The 22323-nt window shown below is 44.3% G+C and overlaps 1 protein-coding gene across 3 annotated transcripts in view; it reads right to left on the reverse strand.

Moving 5' to 3' along the window:
• SLC24A3 (solute carrier family 24 member 3) overlaps positions 1–22323 on the reverse strand; it is a 493522-nt gene that overhangs the window by 123802 nt on the left and 347397 nt on the right. For all 3 annotated transcript variants that reach the window (XM_008141127.2, XM_028144920.2, XM_054724362.1), the window contains 3 exons: positions 13488–13562; positions 10559–10643; positions 9686–9789 (listed from right to left, as the gene is read on the reverse strand). In XM_008141127.2, the coding sequence (XP_008139349.1) occupies positions 9686–9789; positions 10559–10643; positions 13488–13562 (264 nt within the window). The remainder of the gene's footprint in view (positions 1–9685; positions 9790–10558; positions 10644–13487; positions 13563–22323) is intronic.

A 22323-nucleotide genomic window follows, 5' to 3' on the forward strand; every position in this document is an offset into this window, starting at 1 on the left:
ATACCCTCTAGGCCCATTCATGTTGTCACAAGTAGCAGTTTCATTTGTGTGTGTGTGTGTGTGGCTGAGTAATATTCCATTGATTATATATACTACACCCTTTTTATTCATTCATCTATTGTACAAAAATAGACTCACAGATACAGAGAACAAACTAATGGATTCCAGAGTGAAGGGTGGTGATAGGTGGATGTATGAAAAAAGTGAAGGGGAATAAGAGGTACAAACGTTCAGCTATAAAATCAGTAAGTCCTGAGGATGTAGTGTGCAGCACAGGGAGAATAGTCAATATTCTAATAACTTTGTGTGGTGAGAGATGGTTACTAGACTTATTGTGGTGATTACATTGTAAGGTATATAAATGTTGAATAACTACATTGTATATCTAAAACTAATATAATATTGTATGTCAACTATACTTAAATTGAAAAACAAAACAAAACACCTTTCACAGTTTCTTAGATGTATGTGCTGGGTTTTGTCAGGGGAACAAGCCAGGAACCAAGGTGTACAGAATAAACTGAGTGGTCCATGGGTCTCTCGCTGTGTTTATTAGCTTAACTCCTCCATCTGTTCGGTATAATGCAAGTCCAATGGTGGACTATGCCCTCTGACTAGAAGAGAAGCTTCTAGCTGAGCACTGTTTGGGCTGAGTACTTCCATTATTCATCATGAGTCACCACCATTGTGCTTATGTGTCCATTCTTTGCATTGCCCCGGCAGCAACACTCAACACCTCTAAAGAACACACACAAGCTAGGAATCAATGTAATAATGCAATAATAACTTCTAGAGATTTTTAAATTGGGAAGAGAATGGCTTTTATAGCCAGATGTGGGCTCAACTCCAGACCTAACCACCTCAGGGCACTCTCCCTGTCCCCAGGTAAGTGTTTTCTTGTCTGTAAATGTTGATACTATCTGAAAACTCAGTGGGTATATTTCTAAAAATATTTATAAATCACCTAGTGTGGTGCCTGTAGATTGGAGGTTAATAAGTGGTAGCTGTTGTTATTTTTTAATATGCCATTTCTATTTGGTGTTTCTTATTTTTTCTATTTCTCTACTGAAATTAAGTGTCCCTTCATTTAGTCTTCCCTTCTTTCCCCATTTAAGATAAATGTTTTAAATTCTTTTTTGCTGATTCTTGTATCTGGATCACCTGTGGTTTGCTTCTATTGGTATTTTTACTTGGTTATAAGTCCTGTTTCTGTCTTTTCACAGGTTCCATAGCTTATTGCACCCTGGAAATTATGTATAAAAGAAGAGTGAGAATTGAAGAATAACCTTGTGTTTTTTTTTCCTCCAGAAATTTCAAGTTCTTCTCTCAGCTGGCTACAGTGAGGAGCTGATTATTCAGATTTCAGCAAGGGTTCGGGTGAATGAAATGGGTTGAACTCACCTCTGGCCAAGCCAACCCCCAACTCCTGGCTTCCTAAGGAAGGACAGTCTCTCAGGTTTACCAGATTTAATTGAGGATTCCATAAAACCCCTTTGATTCTTCAATTTTAGGTATTGGGAGAATGTGGGGAATGGGGCAGATGAAATGATTTCTTTCTGCTTATCGGCCTTCCCTTCACTTCCGTTACTTTCATCAAATTTGGAGACTATGGAGAGGACTGCAGTGTTGATCAAATTATTACTGTATTTGACAGTCTTTCAAGATCCAAGAAATCCTGCCACCTCCACCACTGCCAGTAGCCCAGTTGGCTTTGAATCCACTCAGTAAAGTTCTGGGTCTCGAACAACCTTCTGTTCTCTCTGCATCCAGACCTGCCAGACCTCACAGCTCATTTACAAGGGACTACTGTCCCTGGAAATCAGTTAATCAAACTTTCCTAGTCTCCATTGTTCTTTGATAGTCCCATATATAAGAATGACTTTTATGTTATCGAGATTTTTTGGTGCTCCCATGAAAGCTAATGTCTTCTGTGTCCTAATAGGAAGCAGAAAATGCCTAGAATGGTAGCTGTTAGAGGACATTCCCTAAATGCAAAATATCCTGGTCCTAAATTAATAGTGAGCCTGGTGATAATGCTTGTGTTTCATCCAAGGGAGTTGGAGAGAGACCCACCAAGTGGCTTATTTTTAAAGGCTTAGTTTTGAGTTTGTAGCAAATGCTTCATGGGCCCCATTCATATCTCCTCACACTGACTCTTCCAAGTCCTTTCAGCTGCCAGCCCCTTTGTCTCTTTGCTTGAGGTTTTCTCTGGGTCCCAAAGTTCACTCTGCCTGGTCCCAGCAAGCTGGAATGCCAGGGAGTTAATGTTTCTCAGAGCACTCCTTACCCAAGAGATTGGTGGAGGTTGGTGTTTAAATACCCCAGCTCCCTTCCCCTTGAATGAGATAACTGAGAGGCCTGTGTTCTACACCGCCGCCCAGGTCTCCAGAAGTATATCTCAGCTGCCCACAGGGATAGCTTGCTTGCTAACATACTTTCCTTGGCTGCTTTCTCTTCCCTGTCTCACTTCCCCACTTCTAGGACAGAATGCCCTGGGATCACCTTTTAAATATTCTTGAACTTGGAATATTGCTTAGATTCTCCTTCTGGGTTGGGGGGGGGGGGGTGGCCCAATTGAAGGCATGTTTCTATCTTATTTTCAATTGAATTTATTGGGGTGATATTGATTTGCAAAACCATACAGGTTTCAAATGTACAGCTCAATAAAACATCACCTGCACAATGCATTGTACACCCACTGCCCCAAGCAAAGTTTCTTTCCCTCCTCCACCTACCCCACCATGTCCCTTTCCCTTTGGCTATCACCACACTGTTGTCTGTGTCTATGTGTTTTATCTTATATAATAAAACCCCAATATGAAAATCGACCAAACAGCAGAATGACCGGCGGAACAACCAGTCACTATGATGTGCACTGACCACCAGGGGGCAGACGCTCAATGCAGGAGCTGCCCCCTGGTGGTCAGTATGCTCCCACAGGGGGAGCGCCACTCAGCCAGAAGCCGGACTCATGCTGGCGAGTGCAGCAGCGGTGGTGGTAGCCTCTCCTGCCTCCATTGCAGGCAGTGGTAAGGAGCAAGGGGTCCCGGACTGCAAGAGCCCCAGACTCCGAGAGGGATGTCTGACTGCCGGCTTAGGCCTGATCCCAGGGGACATCCCCTGAGGGGTCCCGGACTGTGAGAGGGCACAGGCCAGGCTAAGGGACCCCACCCCTAGTGCACGAATTTTGTGCACCAAGCCTCTAGTCTTATATAATAAAGATGTAATATGCAAATGGTTGTTACACCGTGAAGCGTAATGACTGACCGCGTAATGACCGGATCATGGATTAGCAGGAGGGTGGAACAGTGAGCTACAAGCAGGGCAGCAGAGAGCTACAGGAGGGGGCAGGGGAGCAAGCTATGAGGGGGGGCGGGGGGGGCCGGAGGGAGCTACAGGAAGGTGGGGCAGTGAGCTATCGGCTACAAGCGGGTGGTGGAGAGCTACAGGAGGGGTCAGGGCAGCGAACTATGAGGAGGGTGGTGGGGGGAGCTACTGGAGGGCGGCAGCGAGCTACTGGCACACGGATTTGTGCACAGGGCTACTAGTATATATATAATTTTGTTTAATTCCTTCACCTTCTTTCATTCAGACCCCCAACCCCTCCTCCCCTCTGACAACTGTCAGTCTGTTCCATGTATCCATACCTATTTCTATTTTGTTTATCAGTTTATTTTGTTCATTACATTCCACATGTAAGTGAGATCATATGGTATTTGTCCTTCTGTGACTAGGTTATTTCACTTAGCATAATAATCTCAAGGTCCACCCATGCTATCAAAAAAGGTAAGATATCCAAGACTTCATCAAAAAACTACTGGACCTAATAAATGAACTTGGCAATGTAGCAGGATACAAAATTAACTCCCAGAAATCTATTGCCTTTTTATATACCAATAATGAACTCACAGAAAGAGAAATGAAAAAAAAAGTCCCATTTATCATTGCACCAAAAAAATTAAGATACCTAGGAATAAACTTAACTAAGGAGGTAAAAGACCTATACGTGGAAAACAACAGGGCATTGAAAAAAGAGATAGAGGAAGACATAAACAAATGGAAGAACATACCATGTTCATGGATTGGTAAAATTAACATCATTAAAAATCTCTATTTGTGGTTATGTCTTTAATCTACAGAGTCAATGCAATCCCATTAACATACCAACGGCATACTTCAAACTCTCCAAAAACTCATCTAGAATAAAAAAAGACCCCGAATAGCCATAGCAATCCTGAGAAAGAAGAACAAAGTTGGAGGATCACAATACCAGATATAAAAGCTGTATTACCAAGCCACAGTTCTCAAAACTGCCTGGTACTGGCACAAGAATAGACATATAGACCAGTGGAACAGAACAGAGAACCCAGAAATTGACCCAAGCCATTATGTTCAATTAATATTTGACAAAGAAAGCAAGAGCATAGAATGGAGTCAAGACAGTCTCTTCAAGAAATGGTGTTGGGAAATTTGGTCAGATACAGGCAAAAAAAAATGAAACTAGATCACCAACTTACACCATACACAAAAACAAACTCAAAATGGCTAAAGGACTTAAATATAAGATGGGAAACCATAAAAATCCTATAAGACTCCATAGGCAGCAAAATAGCAGACATATGTTGTAGCAATATATTTATAGACACAGCTCCTAGGGCAATGGAGACCATGGAGAAAAGAAACAAATGGGACTACATCAAAATAAAAAGCTGCTTCACAGCAAAAGAAACCATCAACAAAACAAGAAAGCCCACTACATGGGAGAACATATTTGCTTATCACTGATAAAGGTTTAATCTCAAACATTTACAGGGAACTCATACAATTTAACAAAAGGAAGATAAAAGATGCAATCAAAAAATGGGCAATGGACCTAAATAGATACTTTTCGAAAGAGGACATATAGAAGGCCCAGAGACATATCAAAGTCACTAATCATCTGAGAGATGCAAATCAAAACAACAGTGAGATACCATCTCACATCTGTCAGAATGGCTATCAACAACAAATCAACAAACGACAAGTGCTGGTGAAGATGTGGAAAAAAAGGAACCCTCGTGCACTGCTGGTGGGAATGCACACTGGTGCAGCCACTGTGGAGAACAGTATGGAGTTTCCTCAAAAAGTTAAAAATGTAACTCCTTTTTGACCCAGTAATCCCACTTCTAGGACTATATCCCAAGAAACCAGAAACACCAATCAGAAAGGATATATGCATCCCTATGTTCATAGCAGCACAATTTACAATAGCTAAGATTTGGAAACAACCTATGTGCCCATCAGCAGATGAGTGGATTAAAAAACTGTGGTACATCCACACAATGGAATACTATGCCACTGTAAAAAAAAAGAAACTTTTACCATTTGAAACAGCATGGATGGAACTGGAGAGCATTATGCTAAGCAAAATAAGCCAGTCGGAGAAAGATAAATATCACATGATCTCATTCATATGTGGGATATAATGACCAACATAATTTGATGAACAAGAGTAGATCCAGAGACAAATGGCAGGGGAGGGGGGCGGGTAGAGAGCAACCAAAGGAGTTGTATGCATGCATATTAGCATAACCATTGAACACAGACACTGGGGCAGTGGGTGCTTGCCCAGGGTGGGAATGGCTGCGGGGGGGTGGGGGGGTGGGGTGGAGGTCAAGTGGAGGAAAAAGGAGACATATGTAAAATTTTAGACAATAAATAAAAAAGTAAAATATCCTTTTTAATGACTGAGTAGTATGCCATTCTATAAATGAACCAAAGCTTTTTATCCACTGATCTACAGATGGGCACTTGGGCTGTTTCCAGATCTTGGCTATTGTAAATAATGCTGCAGTGAACATAGGGGTGCATATATTTTCTCCAAGTACTATTTCAGGTTTCATTGGATATATTCCCAGAAGTGGGATCACTGGGTCAAAAGGCAGTTCCCCCGTATTAAGTTTTTGAGGAAACCCCATACTGTGTTCCACAGTGGCTGCACCAGTCTGCATTCTCACCAACAGTGCATGAGTCTTCCCTTTTCTCCTCACCAGCACTTGTTGTTTGTTGATTTACTGATGATAGCCATTCTGACAGGTGTGAGGTGATATCTCATTATGGTTTTAATTTGCATTTCTCTGATGATTAGTGACGTTGAGCTTTGAAGGCAGGTTTCAATTCAGATGTACAGCCTCTGGGTGCTGCTCTGGCTTGTTTAAAGAGGCCAGCAGGAACAGCAAGGCAAACCCAGACAGATTAGAGGGACCTCGCCAATGAACATCAGGTAATTTGGAGGATGCCAGGAGAGCTGATGCTGAAGCTCTTTATTACAAACTGGGGCCATCTGCCGGCCTGTAATAACTGGAATATGAAAGTCCTAACCTGGAATGTAGTTAAACTGTTTACTCTCTATTTGTGATTATGTCTTTAAAGCTTAACATCCTCTGGATGGTGGATTTAAGTTCATAAGTGCATTGTTTCACAAGATGGAAATAAATTGGTGTTTTCTCTTTGTTGTTATTATTTGTTTTTAAATGAAAAAAAAAAAAAAAAAAGCTGGTAGGACCACAGCCCTACAAATGTCTTTCGGGGATGCCAAGAATCACTCTATAAGCCACTTTCTAAGAAGCAATTTCCTTCTTGTCCCGTAAAACTCCCCAAAGCACCTTAGGCGAACACCGAAGCACTGGGTATGTTTGCAAACTGCAAATACAGCAGACATTTAATTACATAGAATTCATCAAAACCCTAATTGAGACAGGAACTCAAACCTTACGGCTTAATTACTTTAATTTCAGATGGGTAACAGACTTGGTCACGAGCAGCCCTTCACGCAGGAATACATTAGAGAGAGCCCCATGGGCACTCGCTGGTAATTCTCACAGCCAAATGAAAGTGCAGAGCAACATAAATAACAATGCTAAGTGAGCCCCATGATTGGATTTATTAATCAGTTCAATTGCCAATAACCGTCCTTTGCTGGAACACGCTGCTGCGTAGGCTCCACCGGCCTGGAGGGCGGCTCAGGATGCCAGGCACGTTCATTTCGTACTGATTTTTCTTTTCCTCCCGCTGACCAGACAGCACAGAGGCCAGGACCAGTCCTCTGAGGTGGTTCTTCTAATCAGCCTCTCCTCATTTAGAATTTCACATAGAGACCTTCTCCCTGACCTTCCCTGCCCTGGCCACGGGATACCTGGCTGCTGTTCCACAAGTTAGTTGTAAGTTCCTCCCACTGGTTGGTTAAATTATTGCAGTGACCCAGCGTGGGATTTTTAAAAATATATATATCTTTATTGATTTCAGAGAGGAAGGGAGAGGGAGAGAGAGATAGAAACATCAATGATGAGAATCATTGATAGGCTGCCTCCTGCACATCCCCTATGAGGGATTGAGCCCACAACCCAGGCATGTGCCCTTGACCGGAATCGAACCCGAAACTCTTCAGTCCACAGGCCGACACTCTATTCACTGAGCCAAACAGGCTAGGGTGCCAGCATGGAATTTTGAGGCAAGAGACACAGGGATTTCTGTTCTTCTGAGAGCTGGTAATGGTGTCTAACTTCTATTGAAAATCTACTGTGTAGGCCTGGTGTTGTTGCTGAACACGTTATGTTTCATCCTTAAGGCAATGCTAGGAGGTAGGTGCACTTGTACCTACTCTATAGATGAAAAAAACTGAGGCTTAAAGAGGTGAAACAATTTCTCCAAGGCTCCACAGCCAGCAATAGCAGAGTTGGCATTCAAATCCAGGGCAATCTGATTCCCAAAACATCATTTTGCCCCTTCTGCAAAGACTTCGTGGATCTTACAAAGTCCTGAAGAAGAGAACTGTGTGGCTTTGGAACTCTCCACGTAGGCATAGGACACGGAAAGACAGAAGGAATGGCTGGCACCCAGAATCATCATATGGGCTCCTTCTCTCCACAATGGCTGCAGGGCTGCGAGATGAGCTTGGCAAAGAGCTTCCGGAAGGTAAAGGGACTGATACCAGAACTTGCTAAACGTTCAGGAAGTAATTGGCCTTTTAAGTCATTGTTCTAACAAGACAAGTGATTTACTGTATAATTTACTAATAAATTATGAAACACAAATGCATTCAAGCCACCTCATATGTAATTAGTTGCATAGCATTTACTAGCTATGTCCCGTCATTTGTTTCATTTGCTTACTTTATTTCTCCCTCTTTGGGCTTGCCTTTGCATCAAGTTTCAGGTACAAATGACTAATGAACTAATGACAACACTGAGAACCACCAGGCTAATAATCGTACCGCTAATGGTGGCAATGCTAATTAAGAGAGTGCTAATAGCAACAGGCTCTTCTGCAGGATGTGACTGTTCATCTCCAACTCAGATGAGAACCAGCAAAGTACAAATGGAAGTGAAGGCAAAGACAGAGAGTTTTTTTTGGTCCTGACTACATTAATAGGAGATCGACAAAACACCATATTGTGGGTCCACAAAACCTAAGACAAAGAACTGACCAAAAGGATGAAGAAAGAAAATGTCCAGTCCAGTAAGCTGGGCAGAACTCAATAACCACATGTGGACACAGCCGTCCCCTCTGAGAAGTAACTGTTCACCTGTGGGCGCTGGAGCTGATTCCTGATGAGATCAAGGTGTCCTGCCTGTCACCAGAAGTAACAAACTCACCAGGCTACCCAAATAAATTGGTACGAAGATGATGGAGGTAAAGGCAAGCAGTGGGGAACAGCGGTGGTGTGCCGGAGTGCATCCTGCTTCAGACACTCTCCAGTCTGCGTTCAAGAGACGGGCAGCATCGGGTGCCTCTGGCTGGCTGATTGAATGACCAAGGGGCCCGCAGAAGGGTGTGGGAGAAAATTCCCAGGAGCTTTCCTTAGCCCTTCAAACCACCCAGCCACTTCTATCAGGACCTTGGATCAGACCACCAGGTACCTCAATACTGCAAGTGGACACCCTTGACGGGCTTCTAGAAGTCACGTTTCCTAGATAATACTCGGAGTTCTGGGTGTTTCTACAAGGAAACTAGGACATGAGTGCTGGCAGGCTGGCTGCAAGCCCCCGTTTGCCCCTGCAACGCCATGGATGCCGAAAAGCCCCACACTTTGGTGACTTGGGGTGTCTTCCCAAGACTTTCCAAAATGCACACCAGAGTTCATAAAGGACAAAGACCCCATGACACCCCATGGCAGTGGCATAGTCTTCATAGATAAAATGCAGGCATGCAAAACCCCCAGTGACCCCAAAAGTCAGCTAAAGCGAACATGTAAATAAAATGCTTCCTGACTGTAGATGGGTCCTAAACTGTGATGGATGCAAATTGTTTTTAGCAGAAAAACACACACCTGTCATTTCCCATCTCCTTCTCTCTCTTTTTACTCTATTTACATTGAGGCAACACCATACCTAAAATTGCTTTAGGTTTTCCAATTCAGATCAATACTATCAAAATGAGCATGGCACCTTCAGATTCGTGGCCCCTATCTTCAGACTGGTTACTTACTTACATGAACCTGGGAACTCCATATTCCATCAACACGGAGACCAAAGGATGGTGCCTGAGAAGTTCCAGGTCTAGCTGAGCCAGCCTCCTGGGCATGAGACCCCACATCCTCACTGTCCAAGACCACTGGTCCTTGTGCTGGTTCTGCTCCTGCCAGACTGGCCACTGCCTCACCTCCACGCCCTCCCTCCCAGACACCACCTTCTGCCATCACTCCTACCTGGCCAGCGAAGAGCCCGCAGACTCCGATGATGCACAGGATATTGAACACCGCCGAGCCCACGATGGTCCCAACTCCCACGTCACCCTTGGTGATGAAGACGCCTGAAACACAGAGCCAGCATCAGCCCGGCTGCTGTGGGGGTCGTATTCCAAGGTGTGTGCGGAGGAACTTTCTTAAGTGTTAGACTGATCGCAGAGGGTATGCAGGAAACAGTCAAGGACTGGAGGGAGCTCTCTAATCTGCACTGGGGACACTGTCCCACAAGAGCATTGGCATTGGGGCTGGGGCATGTCCATGCGAAGTAAAAGCATTTCTTTAATCCTATATAATAAAAGCCTAATATGCTGTCTGGTCGTCCAGTCGTCTATTCAATCAATCAAAGCGTAATATGGTAATGATATGCTAAGGCCACTCAACCACTCGCTATGATGTGCACTGACCACCAGGGGGCAGACAGTCAACCAGTTGTCCAGTCGCTATGATGTGCACTGACCAACAGGGGGCAGATGCTCCGACCTGTAGGTTAGCTTGCTGCTGGGGTCTGGCGGATTGGGACTGAGCTAGACAAGCTGAACATGCCCTGGAGCCCTGCCGAGATTCCTCCCAGCTGGGCAACCTCCTGCGTCCCTCCCAGCCCCAATGGTGCACCAGTGGGGTCCCTCAGCTTGGCCTGCACCCTCTCACAATCTGGGACCCCTCAGGGGATGTCAGAGAGCCAGTTTCGGCCCGATCCCCCAGGCCAGGCAGAGGGACCCCACAGGTGCACAAATTCGTGCACCTGGCCTCTAGTAAGATAATAATGAACAACAACCACCAAGCCCAGGTTCTTTACATAGGGCAGGGCTGAGACGTCCCCAGGTCATCACCTACCTATGACAGATGTGAACAGCTCTGGGGCCGAACTGCCCGCCGCCATAAACGTGGCGCCAGCCACATCTTCACTGAGGTGCAGGCGCTACAGAGGAGCAAGGACAAAACACAGGTGAGTTCAATTACCCCTGGGAACACTCGGACTCCCAGGTCTCAAGCGAAGTCCTTCCACCCCTTCCTCCCAGAGCTCGGCCACTGCTGACTGACTGCCCTGGCTGGGCCACAGCTCCTCTCATTGTCCCCGTTGGGGGACAGAATCAGGAGGAGGGTCCACTTGAGTTAAAGGCTCTTGACAAGATCAAGGGGTCCCCAATCCCAATACCCCAAGGGCCGAGAAGATAACAGGGAGGAGTGGAGCGGCCAGTGTGAGGCACAGTGGGCATTCACCTCCTTTCTAACATCAGACCACTCGGTTCCCTCTGAGTTCCAAAATATTTCTATTTTTAAATTAGATTGACTGGGGTGACATTGGTTAATAATAACATCATATAAGTTTCAGGTGTCTATATTTATAATACAATATCTAGATACTCTACTATATACGGTGTGCCTAGTTTCCTTCTGTCCAAGTATCCTTATTTTTTGAGATGCCAAAAGTCCACGTTTTTTTTTTTTAATGCAAAATATCCTGATTTTTTTTTTCAATACCATGCTGATCTCAGACTAAATCAGGCTCATGATAACCAGATTTTAAGCCTTGATTCTAAGAGGCTATGGAGGCTTTGAGGTGGGGAGGATCACCATCGTGAAACCCACTTCCCATCCTCGATGCAACCTTGGAACCCTGGGGTAGGGCGAGTGAGGGGTGAATAGAAAGTAACGAGGCATCAACTCTGCCAAGATATTCTATTCAATAAACTCTCTAGGTCACCCTGTTGGTTAATCCAAAGGTGATTTGCAAGAAGACAAGACAAATACACATTAGAGGCTGCTTAGCAATTTTAGCTTTTCTGTTTTCAATCATGACTCAGAGAGTGAGCTGCTGGCCATCAGTAAATTGCCAGTTCCTCCTGGTGTTCCAGATGGTCTTGAATGATACTCTTCCCAGTAACATCAGCAGCTGCACTCCCTTGCTCAGCCATGGAGGGGCAGCATGGCCTTGGCGTAGGCTACTGGCTCCACCAACCAGCAAGTCTGCTGCAGGAGCCCTAATGGAGCATTTTCATCTGGAATCCTGGGGTTCCTCACTCTCGACTGAACAGCTAAACTTCACACAGGGTCCTGAGGAGACCTTAGATGGAGTGCTGATACCTCAAGTTGAAAGGTGTGGTTGTGAGGGCACCCGGGAGCAGGCAGTCTGTGGGAAGGTCGCCTAAAGCAGAGCTCACACTCCTGGGGTGGTTTGCCAAGACTTGCTGCAAGCTGGGAGTCTTGCATTGCCGGGTCTTCTCCAGCTCGGGTTCCCCGATAGGGGATTATTCTAGAGTCCACACCTTTGATCATATCCAGTTCCTCTCTCTCCTTCACCCACTCCATTGGCTTCTTCCTCCATACCTCCTTATGTCCCCTTCTCTTTCATTCCTAATTCACTTCGGCCTTGGCAACATCTCACCAGATGTAGGGAGCGGCTATAGGGTCAAGCCTAATTGTGTTAGGAGGGCTCTGCCCTCCAAGCTGGGACTTGTATGTGGCTCTGCCACAGGTCAGTCTGAGGCTTGACCCTATAGGCACTCCCTACAAAGGTCTTTCTATTTTTTTTTTTTCAAGTTGTGTGGAAAAGAAAGAGTAGTTTGCTTTGCATGAAAAACAAACCACCAAATGGTGGTATTTTAGAGATCGCAAATGACCCCACTTACAAGGGCTTCAGAGCTTCTTCATCTTTCCCATGAGGTGAACCTGTTCTCAAGTTACCTCACTTTGAACAAAGGCCTTCCTTCCACACCTGTCCACAGTCCACCCACTTCTTCCTCAGCCTCCTTCCACGGTATAAGGAACCCACTCCCAGGCCTTGATTCTTTTATTTTTTAAGTACACAAAATTAACAGACTTCCAGGATATAGAAGGTACTGCTTAAGTTAGTGGTTCCTGAAGTGTGGTTTCAGACCAGCACCTTCAGCAGCACTTGGATACGTAATAGAAATGGAACTTCTGGTCCCTGTTGGCCCCCAAGACCTACTGAATCTGATACTTGGGAGGAAGGAGGAAGGAAAGGGGAGGGACGATGAAGTTTGAAAATGACATAAAGAAACTTGAGCTCCAGATGGGAGGGGCATTTGGGAGAGATCCCTTCTGGAAAGGCATCTGAATTAAAAATAAAATAAAATGGAAAGCTTCCAGATAAAGGAAACTACTTTTCAAAACAGAGGAGAAGATAAAGGAGGCAAGAGGATAAAAGGGTTCTAGATATGCTGAAAATTCAGATAAAAGGGATTTAACTTGGTATTCAGCCTGGTGTCACTGGGCAGATTTTGAGCAGAGTCCGTGTTCTTGTCTCTGTGGCCAATTCTTTCATCTTCTCCCCTTTCAGGCCTCTGCTTGGAGCATTTCTATACATATGCGCAGAGGAAGGGTGATGGATGTGTGTGGCTGGAGATTTCTCACTCGACAAGGACCCCACAAATCACCAAAGGAGGGTTACTGAAGCAGAAGGGAATGGTGGAGAGGAGGGAGTGACAGAGAGAATGGAGGAGCAGATTTTAAAAGAGGAAAAAAAAAACTGGAAGCAGAACTCAGTAAGTACCATGAGTTATAGCCAAATGGACAGGGAAAGCTGGCCATGTGTATGTTAAAGCCCAACTATAGATGGGTGTCCTGGAATTCTAAGCAGATTGATGGCGCTTTTGTGCTAATGTTGCCCATCACTCTGAAGTATGCTGATATCCGGTGTCCCCACACATCCCGGTTGCATAGAGTGCTCCCAGGGCCTCCGTGAAGCAGGCTGGAGCAGTACCAGTGCCCAGCTCAGAAATGCTGAGGATCAAGCACGTACCTCACAGATCTTTTCCAAGGACGGGACGAAGAAGTCATCACACACAATGGCCAGTGCGTAGAACATGTACATGGCCTAGAAGAGAGGAGAGGAGGAAGGATTAAACTCAGTCAGGGCAAAGCCATGGGCTAAGGGTCTGGCCACCCTCTGTCATCATGAATTCAACATCCTACTCAGGGTAAGAACAAAGACTTTGCAAAGCCTGTGAGGTCCCATGTGATCTCACCTTTCCTCACTGACATTATTCCCTACCACTGTCCCCCATGTCCACCTCATTGTTCCCCAAACATGCCATGGATGCCTGTCCCATAGCCTTTGCACTTTCTGCTCCCTCTGCTGGGAATACACTCTCCCAGATCACCTTGGATCACTTTATCATGTCCTTCAAGTCTCTGGATCAATGTCAACCTATGCAAGAGGCCTTGGATTCTTCTCCCTCCCATTCTCTCTATCCCCCTACCCTGCTTTGTTTTTCTTGACATATTATCTGTGAAGTTCATTTGTCTGCTGTCTTCCCCACTAGAAGTCCATGTGAAGTATGAACTGTATCTATCTCATTTATCCCCAGCACTCACCTCAGCATAGTGGTGCATGGTAGGTGCTCCATAAATATATGAGCAATAAAAGAATAAATAAATGAATACTTCCAAATGAGCTAGTGCACTCTCCTGTTTCCTGCAGGACAGCCTCTCTAATCTTGTCTCCACATCGTTGGTCAGCTATGACCAGGCCATAAATTTCCTCTCTACCTTAACCAACTCCATATTTCCTTTCTAACTAATGAAGTCTTATTCAGATTCCATTGTTGGTTAACCACCCAGTGTGTGTGTCCTCCAATCCTTCTAATGGTACTACAGTTTCATTCAAATATCTACCATATCCCATGTGGAAGGTAACCCCACCCTTTCCTCTAGGAGTAGATAGTGATTGGCCAATCAGTGTGTAGTAGTCCCCAGCAGCTGCAGAGTCAGTGTGCTATTGATTCAGAGGTGAGCACATGACCTAGGCTGGTCCAATCAGATGGTAGGAAAAGCCTTACAGTCTTGACAGAGGGAGCTGTTTTTCACCCTCAAGTGCTGGCTATGGACAAAGAGGCTAGGAGTCCTGGTGGCCATTGGCAGCCATATTGAGGGAATCTGATCTGAGATGAAGCTGACCCTCAGTCAACTTAATGACATCACTGAGCCATGATCATGTGGTGCTACAGCCCACTATGCCTCCAGACGTCATGAAATTGGCAAACAACCAGTTTGACTTGGAGTTTCCATGTTAATTGCAGCCCTAAGCATCTAATGGATGTGGTTGCTCATCCTTCAAGTTCCAGCATCCTCTCATTTTTTCACCATCCAGCATCTTTGCCTTTTGAGAACTGCTCCATGGGAAGGGCCTTCACTCACACCCTGCCCACCTTTCTCACCACAGGACACAAGCACATGACCCAAAGTAGCCACTAGGACAACCACTTCCCTTTATATAATGGTGGGTGAGCAAAAGTTCTGCAAGGGATTAACAGAGAAGCTGGGAGAAAGGGTTTCTCTCCTTATGACATATAAAAACCACCTGAGTCTGGAGCTGCTGGAGGCAGTTGCCATAGAGAAAGAGCTTGGCTCAGAATGCAGCTCACACCAAGAGATGGAACACACACACACACACACACACACACACACACACACACACACCACACACACACTGGTGCTCAGTAACATTAAGTCAAAAGTGAACACTGGACCCAGCTCAGTCTGAAATCAAAGTGAACTTGCAATTTCATGAGCCAGTCATACACTTTTACACCTAAACTGGTTTAAGTTTCTACCATTTACAATTCTCCTTCATGAAGCCTTATGTAGCAACCTAAGTGTGAAATGGTTTTTCTGGCCTTTGACTCTTGGCTGTCAACTAATTTAGACACCCCTCCTCCCTTTATAAGCTTGCTTTCTTTGCATTGTGTTTTGTCTCTACAACCAGACTGTAAGATTCTCAAGTACATCTTAACACCTGAGTCTGTGGAAATATCAGACAAGTGCCCAAAACCAGGGATATTTTGTTTCAAAATGCTGAGTATAATAAATTATCAAAATCTAACAAAATATACCATAGGGGATGGGTTATATAAACTATAATTCATCAATCAATGACATACTGTGAAAAGAGATTATGTAAATCCATATTTAGTGACAAGGAAAGGCATTTATAATACATTGCTAAATGAAAAGTGTTATAAAATGATGTGTACAATCTCTTTTTTGTTAAATAATGTATAAGAATGCATACATATATGCATACTTATATAAGTTTATTTGCATATAAGGGTTTGAAAGGCCATAAATCAAAATAGTTTCTCCCTTGGTTGGTGTGACTCCACTTGTATTTTATAATTCCTATCTATATTTTCTTCTGATTTGTCTACCTTGAATTTGGATTTCTTGTGTGATTTTTGTAGGTAGTGGGAGATTGGAGAGGTAGCAACTCTGTTTTACACTTTACTACTCTCTGAGGAGGCTAAGAAGCCTGGCATGCACAAAAGACTTAAAAATAACTTTCTATTTATTGGTTTGTTCATAATCTGTAAAAAATTATTTGCCTTTGGGGTGTTTTTAATATGTCAATTAAAAAATTAATGCTCTATTTTATAGCTTTGTAGATGAGTCAGAACACACATTCCAAAATTGCAATGGACTCAAATCCTCTTTTGTATAATGACTTGGCTGATCCAATGATATGCAGACTTTACCATAAACTCTGAAAAGACAGCCAAATGCAGTAACTGGAATACAGGATTATACACTTTTGAATTAACCAAGACCTAAATAAACCATCCATACCTAACATACTCAACTCACTAAAACAGCCAATGCCATTTGGAAGTCCACAAACCATCTCTCAAAGACTGCATTCCAGTATTTCATATTGATCCTATTTCAAGGCAAGAAGCTCCATATAACACATCAAAATATCAATGCTTGAACTGGGATGAGAAAGGAATAGATCTACCAGATTCTTTGTGCTTTCAAGACCGACGGCTGTTGAAAGCCACATTATCTACTCGCCCATTGTTGGACATATAGGTTGCTTCCATATATTGGCTATTATAAATAGGACTGCAATGAACATCGGGGTGCAAATATATTTTCTAATTAGTGTTTTGTATTTCTTCAAATATGTTTCCAGAATTGCTAGTTCATAAGGCAGTTCCATTTTTAACTATTTTGAGGAACCTCCATAGTATTTTCATAGCCGATGCACCAATTTGCAATTCTACCAACAGTACATGAGGGTTCCCTTTCCTCCACATCCTCGCCAGCAATTGTTGCTTGTTGATCTATTGATGACAGCCATTCTGACAGTTGTGCAGTGATCTCTCGTTGTGGTTTTAATTTGCATTTCTCTGATGATTAGTGATGTTGGGCATCTTTTCACATGTCTAAGCCATCTGTATGTTTTCTTTGGAGAAGTGTCTATTCAGGTCCTCTGCCTATTTTTTTAACCCTCTCCAGAGGATATGTTTATTGACTTTTAGAGAGAGGAAGGGCAAGAGAGAGAGAAACTTCAATTGAGAGAGAAACATTGATTGGTTACCGTTCAGATGCACCTCAACCAGGGACTGAACCCACAACCTAGGTATGTGCCTTGACTGGGAATTGAACCTGTGACCTTTGGTGTACAGGATGACACTCCAACCGAGTCACACTGGCCAGGGCCTCTGCCCATTTTTAAATTGGATTGTTTGTTTTTTGGTGCTGGGGTGTATCCATGGACTGTATTCCCTATGCTGGTCTTTACATCCCGTGACTATTTGTAACTACCAATTTGCACTTCTTAATCCTTTCACCTTTTCCATTCAGCCCCCAACTCCCCTCCCCTCTGGCAACCATCAATTTGTCCTCTATATCTATGAGTCTGTTTCTGTTTTGTTTATTCATTTATTTTGTTCTTCAGATTCTGCATATAAGTGAAATCACATGATATTTGCCTTTATCTGTCTGACTTACTTCATATAGCTTAATACCCTCTAGGTCCATCCATGCTGTTGTAAATGGTAAGATTCTATTCTTTTGTATGGCCGAGTAGTATTTCATTATGTATATGCACCACTGCTTTTTATCCACTCATAATAACTCTGTATGGTGCCAGGTGGGTACCTTAAATAGCAGGGGGAACATTTTGTAAAGTATATGATTGTCTAACCACTATGCTGTACACCTGAAACTAATATAAAATAATATTGAGTGTCAACTGTAATTGAAAAATAAAATTAAAAAGAAACAAGGCCACATGACTTCTTTGCACAAGACAAAGTGAGGTGGGGTTCCCACTCTCAATCAGACACTTTGTGGCAACTTCCTCTGGCGTCTGGAGGAGCCCACCAGGTGATGAGGTTCCTATCCACCTGCTCGCATCTAAGGGCAGGTCTGCCACTTTGCTTACAAGAAACTCAGCTCTAACTCTGCCATGCTACCCACTGGAAATCAGGTTCCCACTGGAAAACAAACAAAACTGAACAAGATGTTGGTGGGGGTGGGGACTGTGCATGTGGAAGGGGAACAGGGGAAATAAGCAAACGCTATATTTTCTGCTCAGGTTGGCCTGCACAGAACAAGGGCCCATTTATATGAGGTGAATGGATTCCGTGGAGGGTGGTGCTCATAGAGTTGCTGCTGTCACCTTTGGAAGCTGTCAAAGGAAATGCCTGAGTAGCATTGACTGGCAAGCAGCTGCTGAGAGACAGGCAGCCTGGAGCCTCGGAGGAAGCCCAGGGTGGGTAAAGGACCTCACATCCAATCTTGGACTTGACACTTCTGAGCTGAACCACCTTGAGCAGCGAGCTCTCCCTACCCAGCGGAGCCTTTGACGTGAGACCAATCGCACCATGCTCTCTAGCTAGTGTGCGAGGCTGTTGTGGGGAGAAAATGGAAACAAATAAACAAAAAGGTTTGAACACAGCAAAGCACCTCATGACATGATGACAATGCCAGAAGGACGTGCCGCAGCTAGTGTGCTGGGGACACATAAAGCAGAGCCGAATCACCCCCGCTGTCTTAAGTGAAGCTGTCAGGGATCAATTGACAGGCAGCTATCCCCAGGACACGGGCGAGCTGAGACTGGCCAAGCTCAACCTGGTTCAGTTGAACTCAACTCAAAAGACCCAGGAGCTAAATAAGTGTTTATTGTTGTATGGCACTGAGGTTTTGAGGCCATTTGTTACACAGCATCATTTAGGCAATAGGTAACAGATACAGCCAAGGTGACAGAAAGAGTCACAGAGAAAACAACAATAATGAAAACTTCTAAGAAAACAGACTTTCTGGGCTTTTTTTTGGGGGGGGGCATGACAATATCATCAGCTTTTCTAGTATCCCTGAAACTAGCCATGGCCATGTGACACAGTTTTGGCCAATGAGAATAAGGGACAGATCCTACTAAAGTCACCCTTTCTTCCTGTTTTGAACGTGGTGATGTTTGGAATGGCAGCAGCTGTTGTATGCCCATGAGACAGCCAGCATGAAGATGCAGAGCAATATGCAAAGGGTGGCAGAGCCCTGAGGATGCCATTCACCAGTTGATCTAATGCCAGAAGTCATTTCCCTCCATACTTCTCACTGTGTGAGAAAAGGACACCCCCCCGACCCCCTGACCCCCGGTTGCCTCTGTTGCCACTTGCAGCTGCGTGCCTCTGACAGGGGCAAGGGTAGTGAAGGAGGTTAGAGAAGGTTTCACAGGGAAAGTGGCTATTAAACTGGGATTTTGAAAGATAAATACTGTCTCATCAGGCAGTTTCAGAGGTTGATTGGGGCTATAATAAAACTAGAAAACTTTGGTGACAGTGGTTAAACTGAAAAATACCTAAGGTAACAGGAAATTATGGTGGCCTGTGGCTTAATGGAGGCGAACAGGCTCTAGCTGAAATGTCGATATACAGAAGGGCTTCTGAATTGTGAGGGCAAATGTATCTGAACAGCACGACATTAACCCTGCTGTTTTATGTGGCATCTCCAGTCAGCGGTTTTCACAGGCAATTTCCTTTTACTACATCTCCGCACCCGTGTGGCTCTGTCTTTAATTTCAACGAAGGTGGTGCTGGAGAGGCAATTCCTAGGGAAGATCTGTAGAACTCTGGCCTTGGTGGAAATTGTTCTCAATCTCCAGGGAATGCGGCTTGAATAATAACCAAAAAAGATCCTTCTTCTTTTCCCTTCTCTGTTCCACCCCCTGCCCTCGCCCCCAATAGTTTCAAGTGATCATACATGATTAGACTTTTTAAAGTTAATTCTTTAAAAATAATTCCCTCCTATTATGGTTCCATAATGCCACATTGGGACTGACTGAGGCACTCACTCTCAGGTTTTGCTACCTCTGCAGACATCATTCGACTGGAAACACCACAGCTAGTGACTGAAGAGAAATTCTGAGCCACACAGCCAGACTAGGATTCTGAACACAAGGATCTAGTTGGAGGTAGTTGCTGGGAAGAGGAATGTAGCAGGTGGCTATTGGGTGTCCCTTGTTCCATCATATTTTTCGGCCTTATTAATTTAGAGCATTCCATTGCCTTTCAAATGTCAGAATCTGCCTCCATTTGTTTGAAGACTTTTAGCCTTTCACAAAGCAGTCAAGAAGTTCTGGGGTGTTACTGTCCCTGGGAACCTCTGAACAATGGCTGATGAAAGTTGGTGTGTGAGTACCCAGCTCCTTACTCCCTGGGGGGTAACTGCACTGTCTCCCTGAGTCCCCCGATGAATTAAGCTTCAGGTGCCCACAGTGTTGCAACCTCGAGCAAATACCTTTTACTAGCAATTTTCCTTCTCTTGTCTCACTTCCTCTTCCTCTACTGATGTTTCCTTCCACCCCCAACAGACCACTTTAAAACGAGGAAAGTCGGTTAAGGAAGACTGTGGAAGGAATGCAATGCAATTTATAAAAATGGGCCACTTGTAGAAACAACTGTTTTCCGCCAGTCTATGGGGGACTCTCCCTTAGTCCCACTCCCCCGTGGTCATGCTGTCAGCTGGCATCCTGAAGGTCTTCGGGAACCACTGCCAACTGAAAAGGTTTCTTGTGAGGGGACCCAAGCACTAAAGGAAATGAGAATGTGTTAATGTACCTGCTCCATTAGCATAAGTCCTATAATTATGTTACTTGAAAGGAGTCTACCCAGATGAGGCCTATGTCTGGTCATTGTTCCTGGAGGCCACCATACTGGGGTCATTGATTTGGAGCCCTGGGAATGAGAGATTTTCCATCTCTGGAGAAATATTTCAGTGGGGGAAGAATGCTTTATCGGTTGTCAGTTTCTCAAGAACATGGGGGTGATAATTGCCACCTCCCCTCAGTATACACTGAAGGAAGGTTCTGGGGACAGGTTTATGTAGCTGGGATGATGCCGACGTGACTTCACTGGGTCCCAGGAGTATGCATTCTCCTCTGACCCTCCCAATAGCTGCAAGATGGGGCACTGGGCTTAATCTAGCCTCGCAGGTGGGAACCGAGTTCGGTAACCTGGTTAGGTCACACAGCTAGTAGGTGGAGGAGGCCAGATTTGAACCCAGTGACCTGACTCTCAAATCTGTGCTCCTAACCATCACACCACACACCATCTCAGGAGGAGGACTGGCTGTGTTCTATTTGAGGAGTAACTCTACTCCTCTAACCTCTGCCAGGCCCCATCTCTCCTTCCACAGAGACCTCCGGTGAGATGGAGGCTCCTGACCTGAGGTCCCTGAACCCCCACCTCCCCAAGGAGTACTTAAAAAGCCTTAAGGAGGCTTGTCAATTTGTATGGGAACAACCTGTATGTTTGTTTTCAGTAAACATTAAGCAGAATTCAGTATTTCCTTCTACTATGAATCTACTCAATAAACCACAGAAGCATTGGCAAGACCTGCGAACCTGTCCCTAGTGGAAATCTCAGACTTTTTACATCAGATTACTGGTGTTGCAGAGGCCTCATGTACCTATCGCTATTTCAAAAATAAGCAGTCATGAGACCTGACACTATTTAATGTATTAAGAACACAAATTCCCTGGTACTTTCCCAGTGAAGTGGCTCCAGCAGCCAGAGATAGGTATTTGAAGGTCACCAAGGAGACCCATGAAAGTACACAAAAACTATTGGATAGGCACACAAACTAGTAAGGAGGACTCAAGTTTATCTGATGAAGTACCAACATGTCTGCTAAATATGTAAGCAGAGCACTTGACGTTAAAGTTAAACATAGAGCTATTCACTGAATTCTATGTGAGATTAAAGGGAGAACACCTAACCTAGGCTTTAGAGAGTGAGAGGAGTGTATGTTCTGGAGGAGTTGATGCTTCTATCATGTCCAGGAAGATGACTAGGAATCAGACAAGCAAAAAAGTCAGGAAAGAATTGGCTAGACAAGGGAATGGCATGAATAAAAGCGTGGTGTCCTAAATTAGCATGGTTTGTGCTGAAAACTACTAATTATTCACTATTGTGGGTGAGAAAGTAGAGACAGATGAGTCTGCAGAAATATGCAAAGATGCATTTTGGGAGGTTCTAGTATTCCAGGCTGAGATATTTGGATGCATAAGTGCAGACTATTTTTCTTGAATGGAAATCATTGTTGATTCTACTAGATGAAACTTATGATGATGATGATGATAAAAATGGTTTGATGATGGTAATGGTGTTGGATTTAATGGGTATGATGATGGTGAAGATAGTGATTGTGATGTGATGAAGGGGACAATGATGATGATGATGGTAGTGATGATAGTGGCTGTGATGTGATAATTGGAAAAAAGATGATGATAGTGATGAGGAGGAGGATGGTGATAATGATAATGATGGTGGTGATGATGATCACAATGGTGAGGG

The sequence above is a fragment of the Eptesicus fuscus genome, chromosome 12, assembly GCF_027574615.1.
Source record: "Eptesicus fuscus isolate TK198812 chromosome 12, DD_ASM_mEF_20220401, whole genome shotgun sequence".
Taxonomy (NCBI): Eukaryota; Metazoa; Chordata; class Mammalia; order Chiroptera; family Vespertilionidae; genus Eptesicus; species Eptesicus fuscus.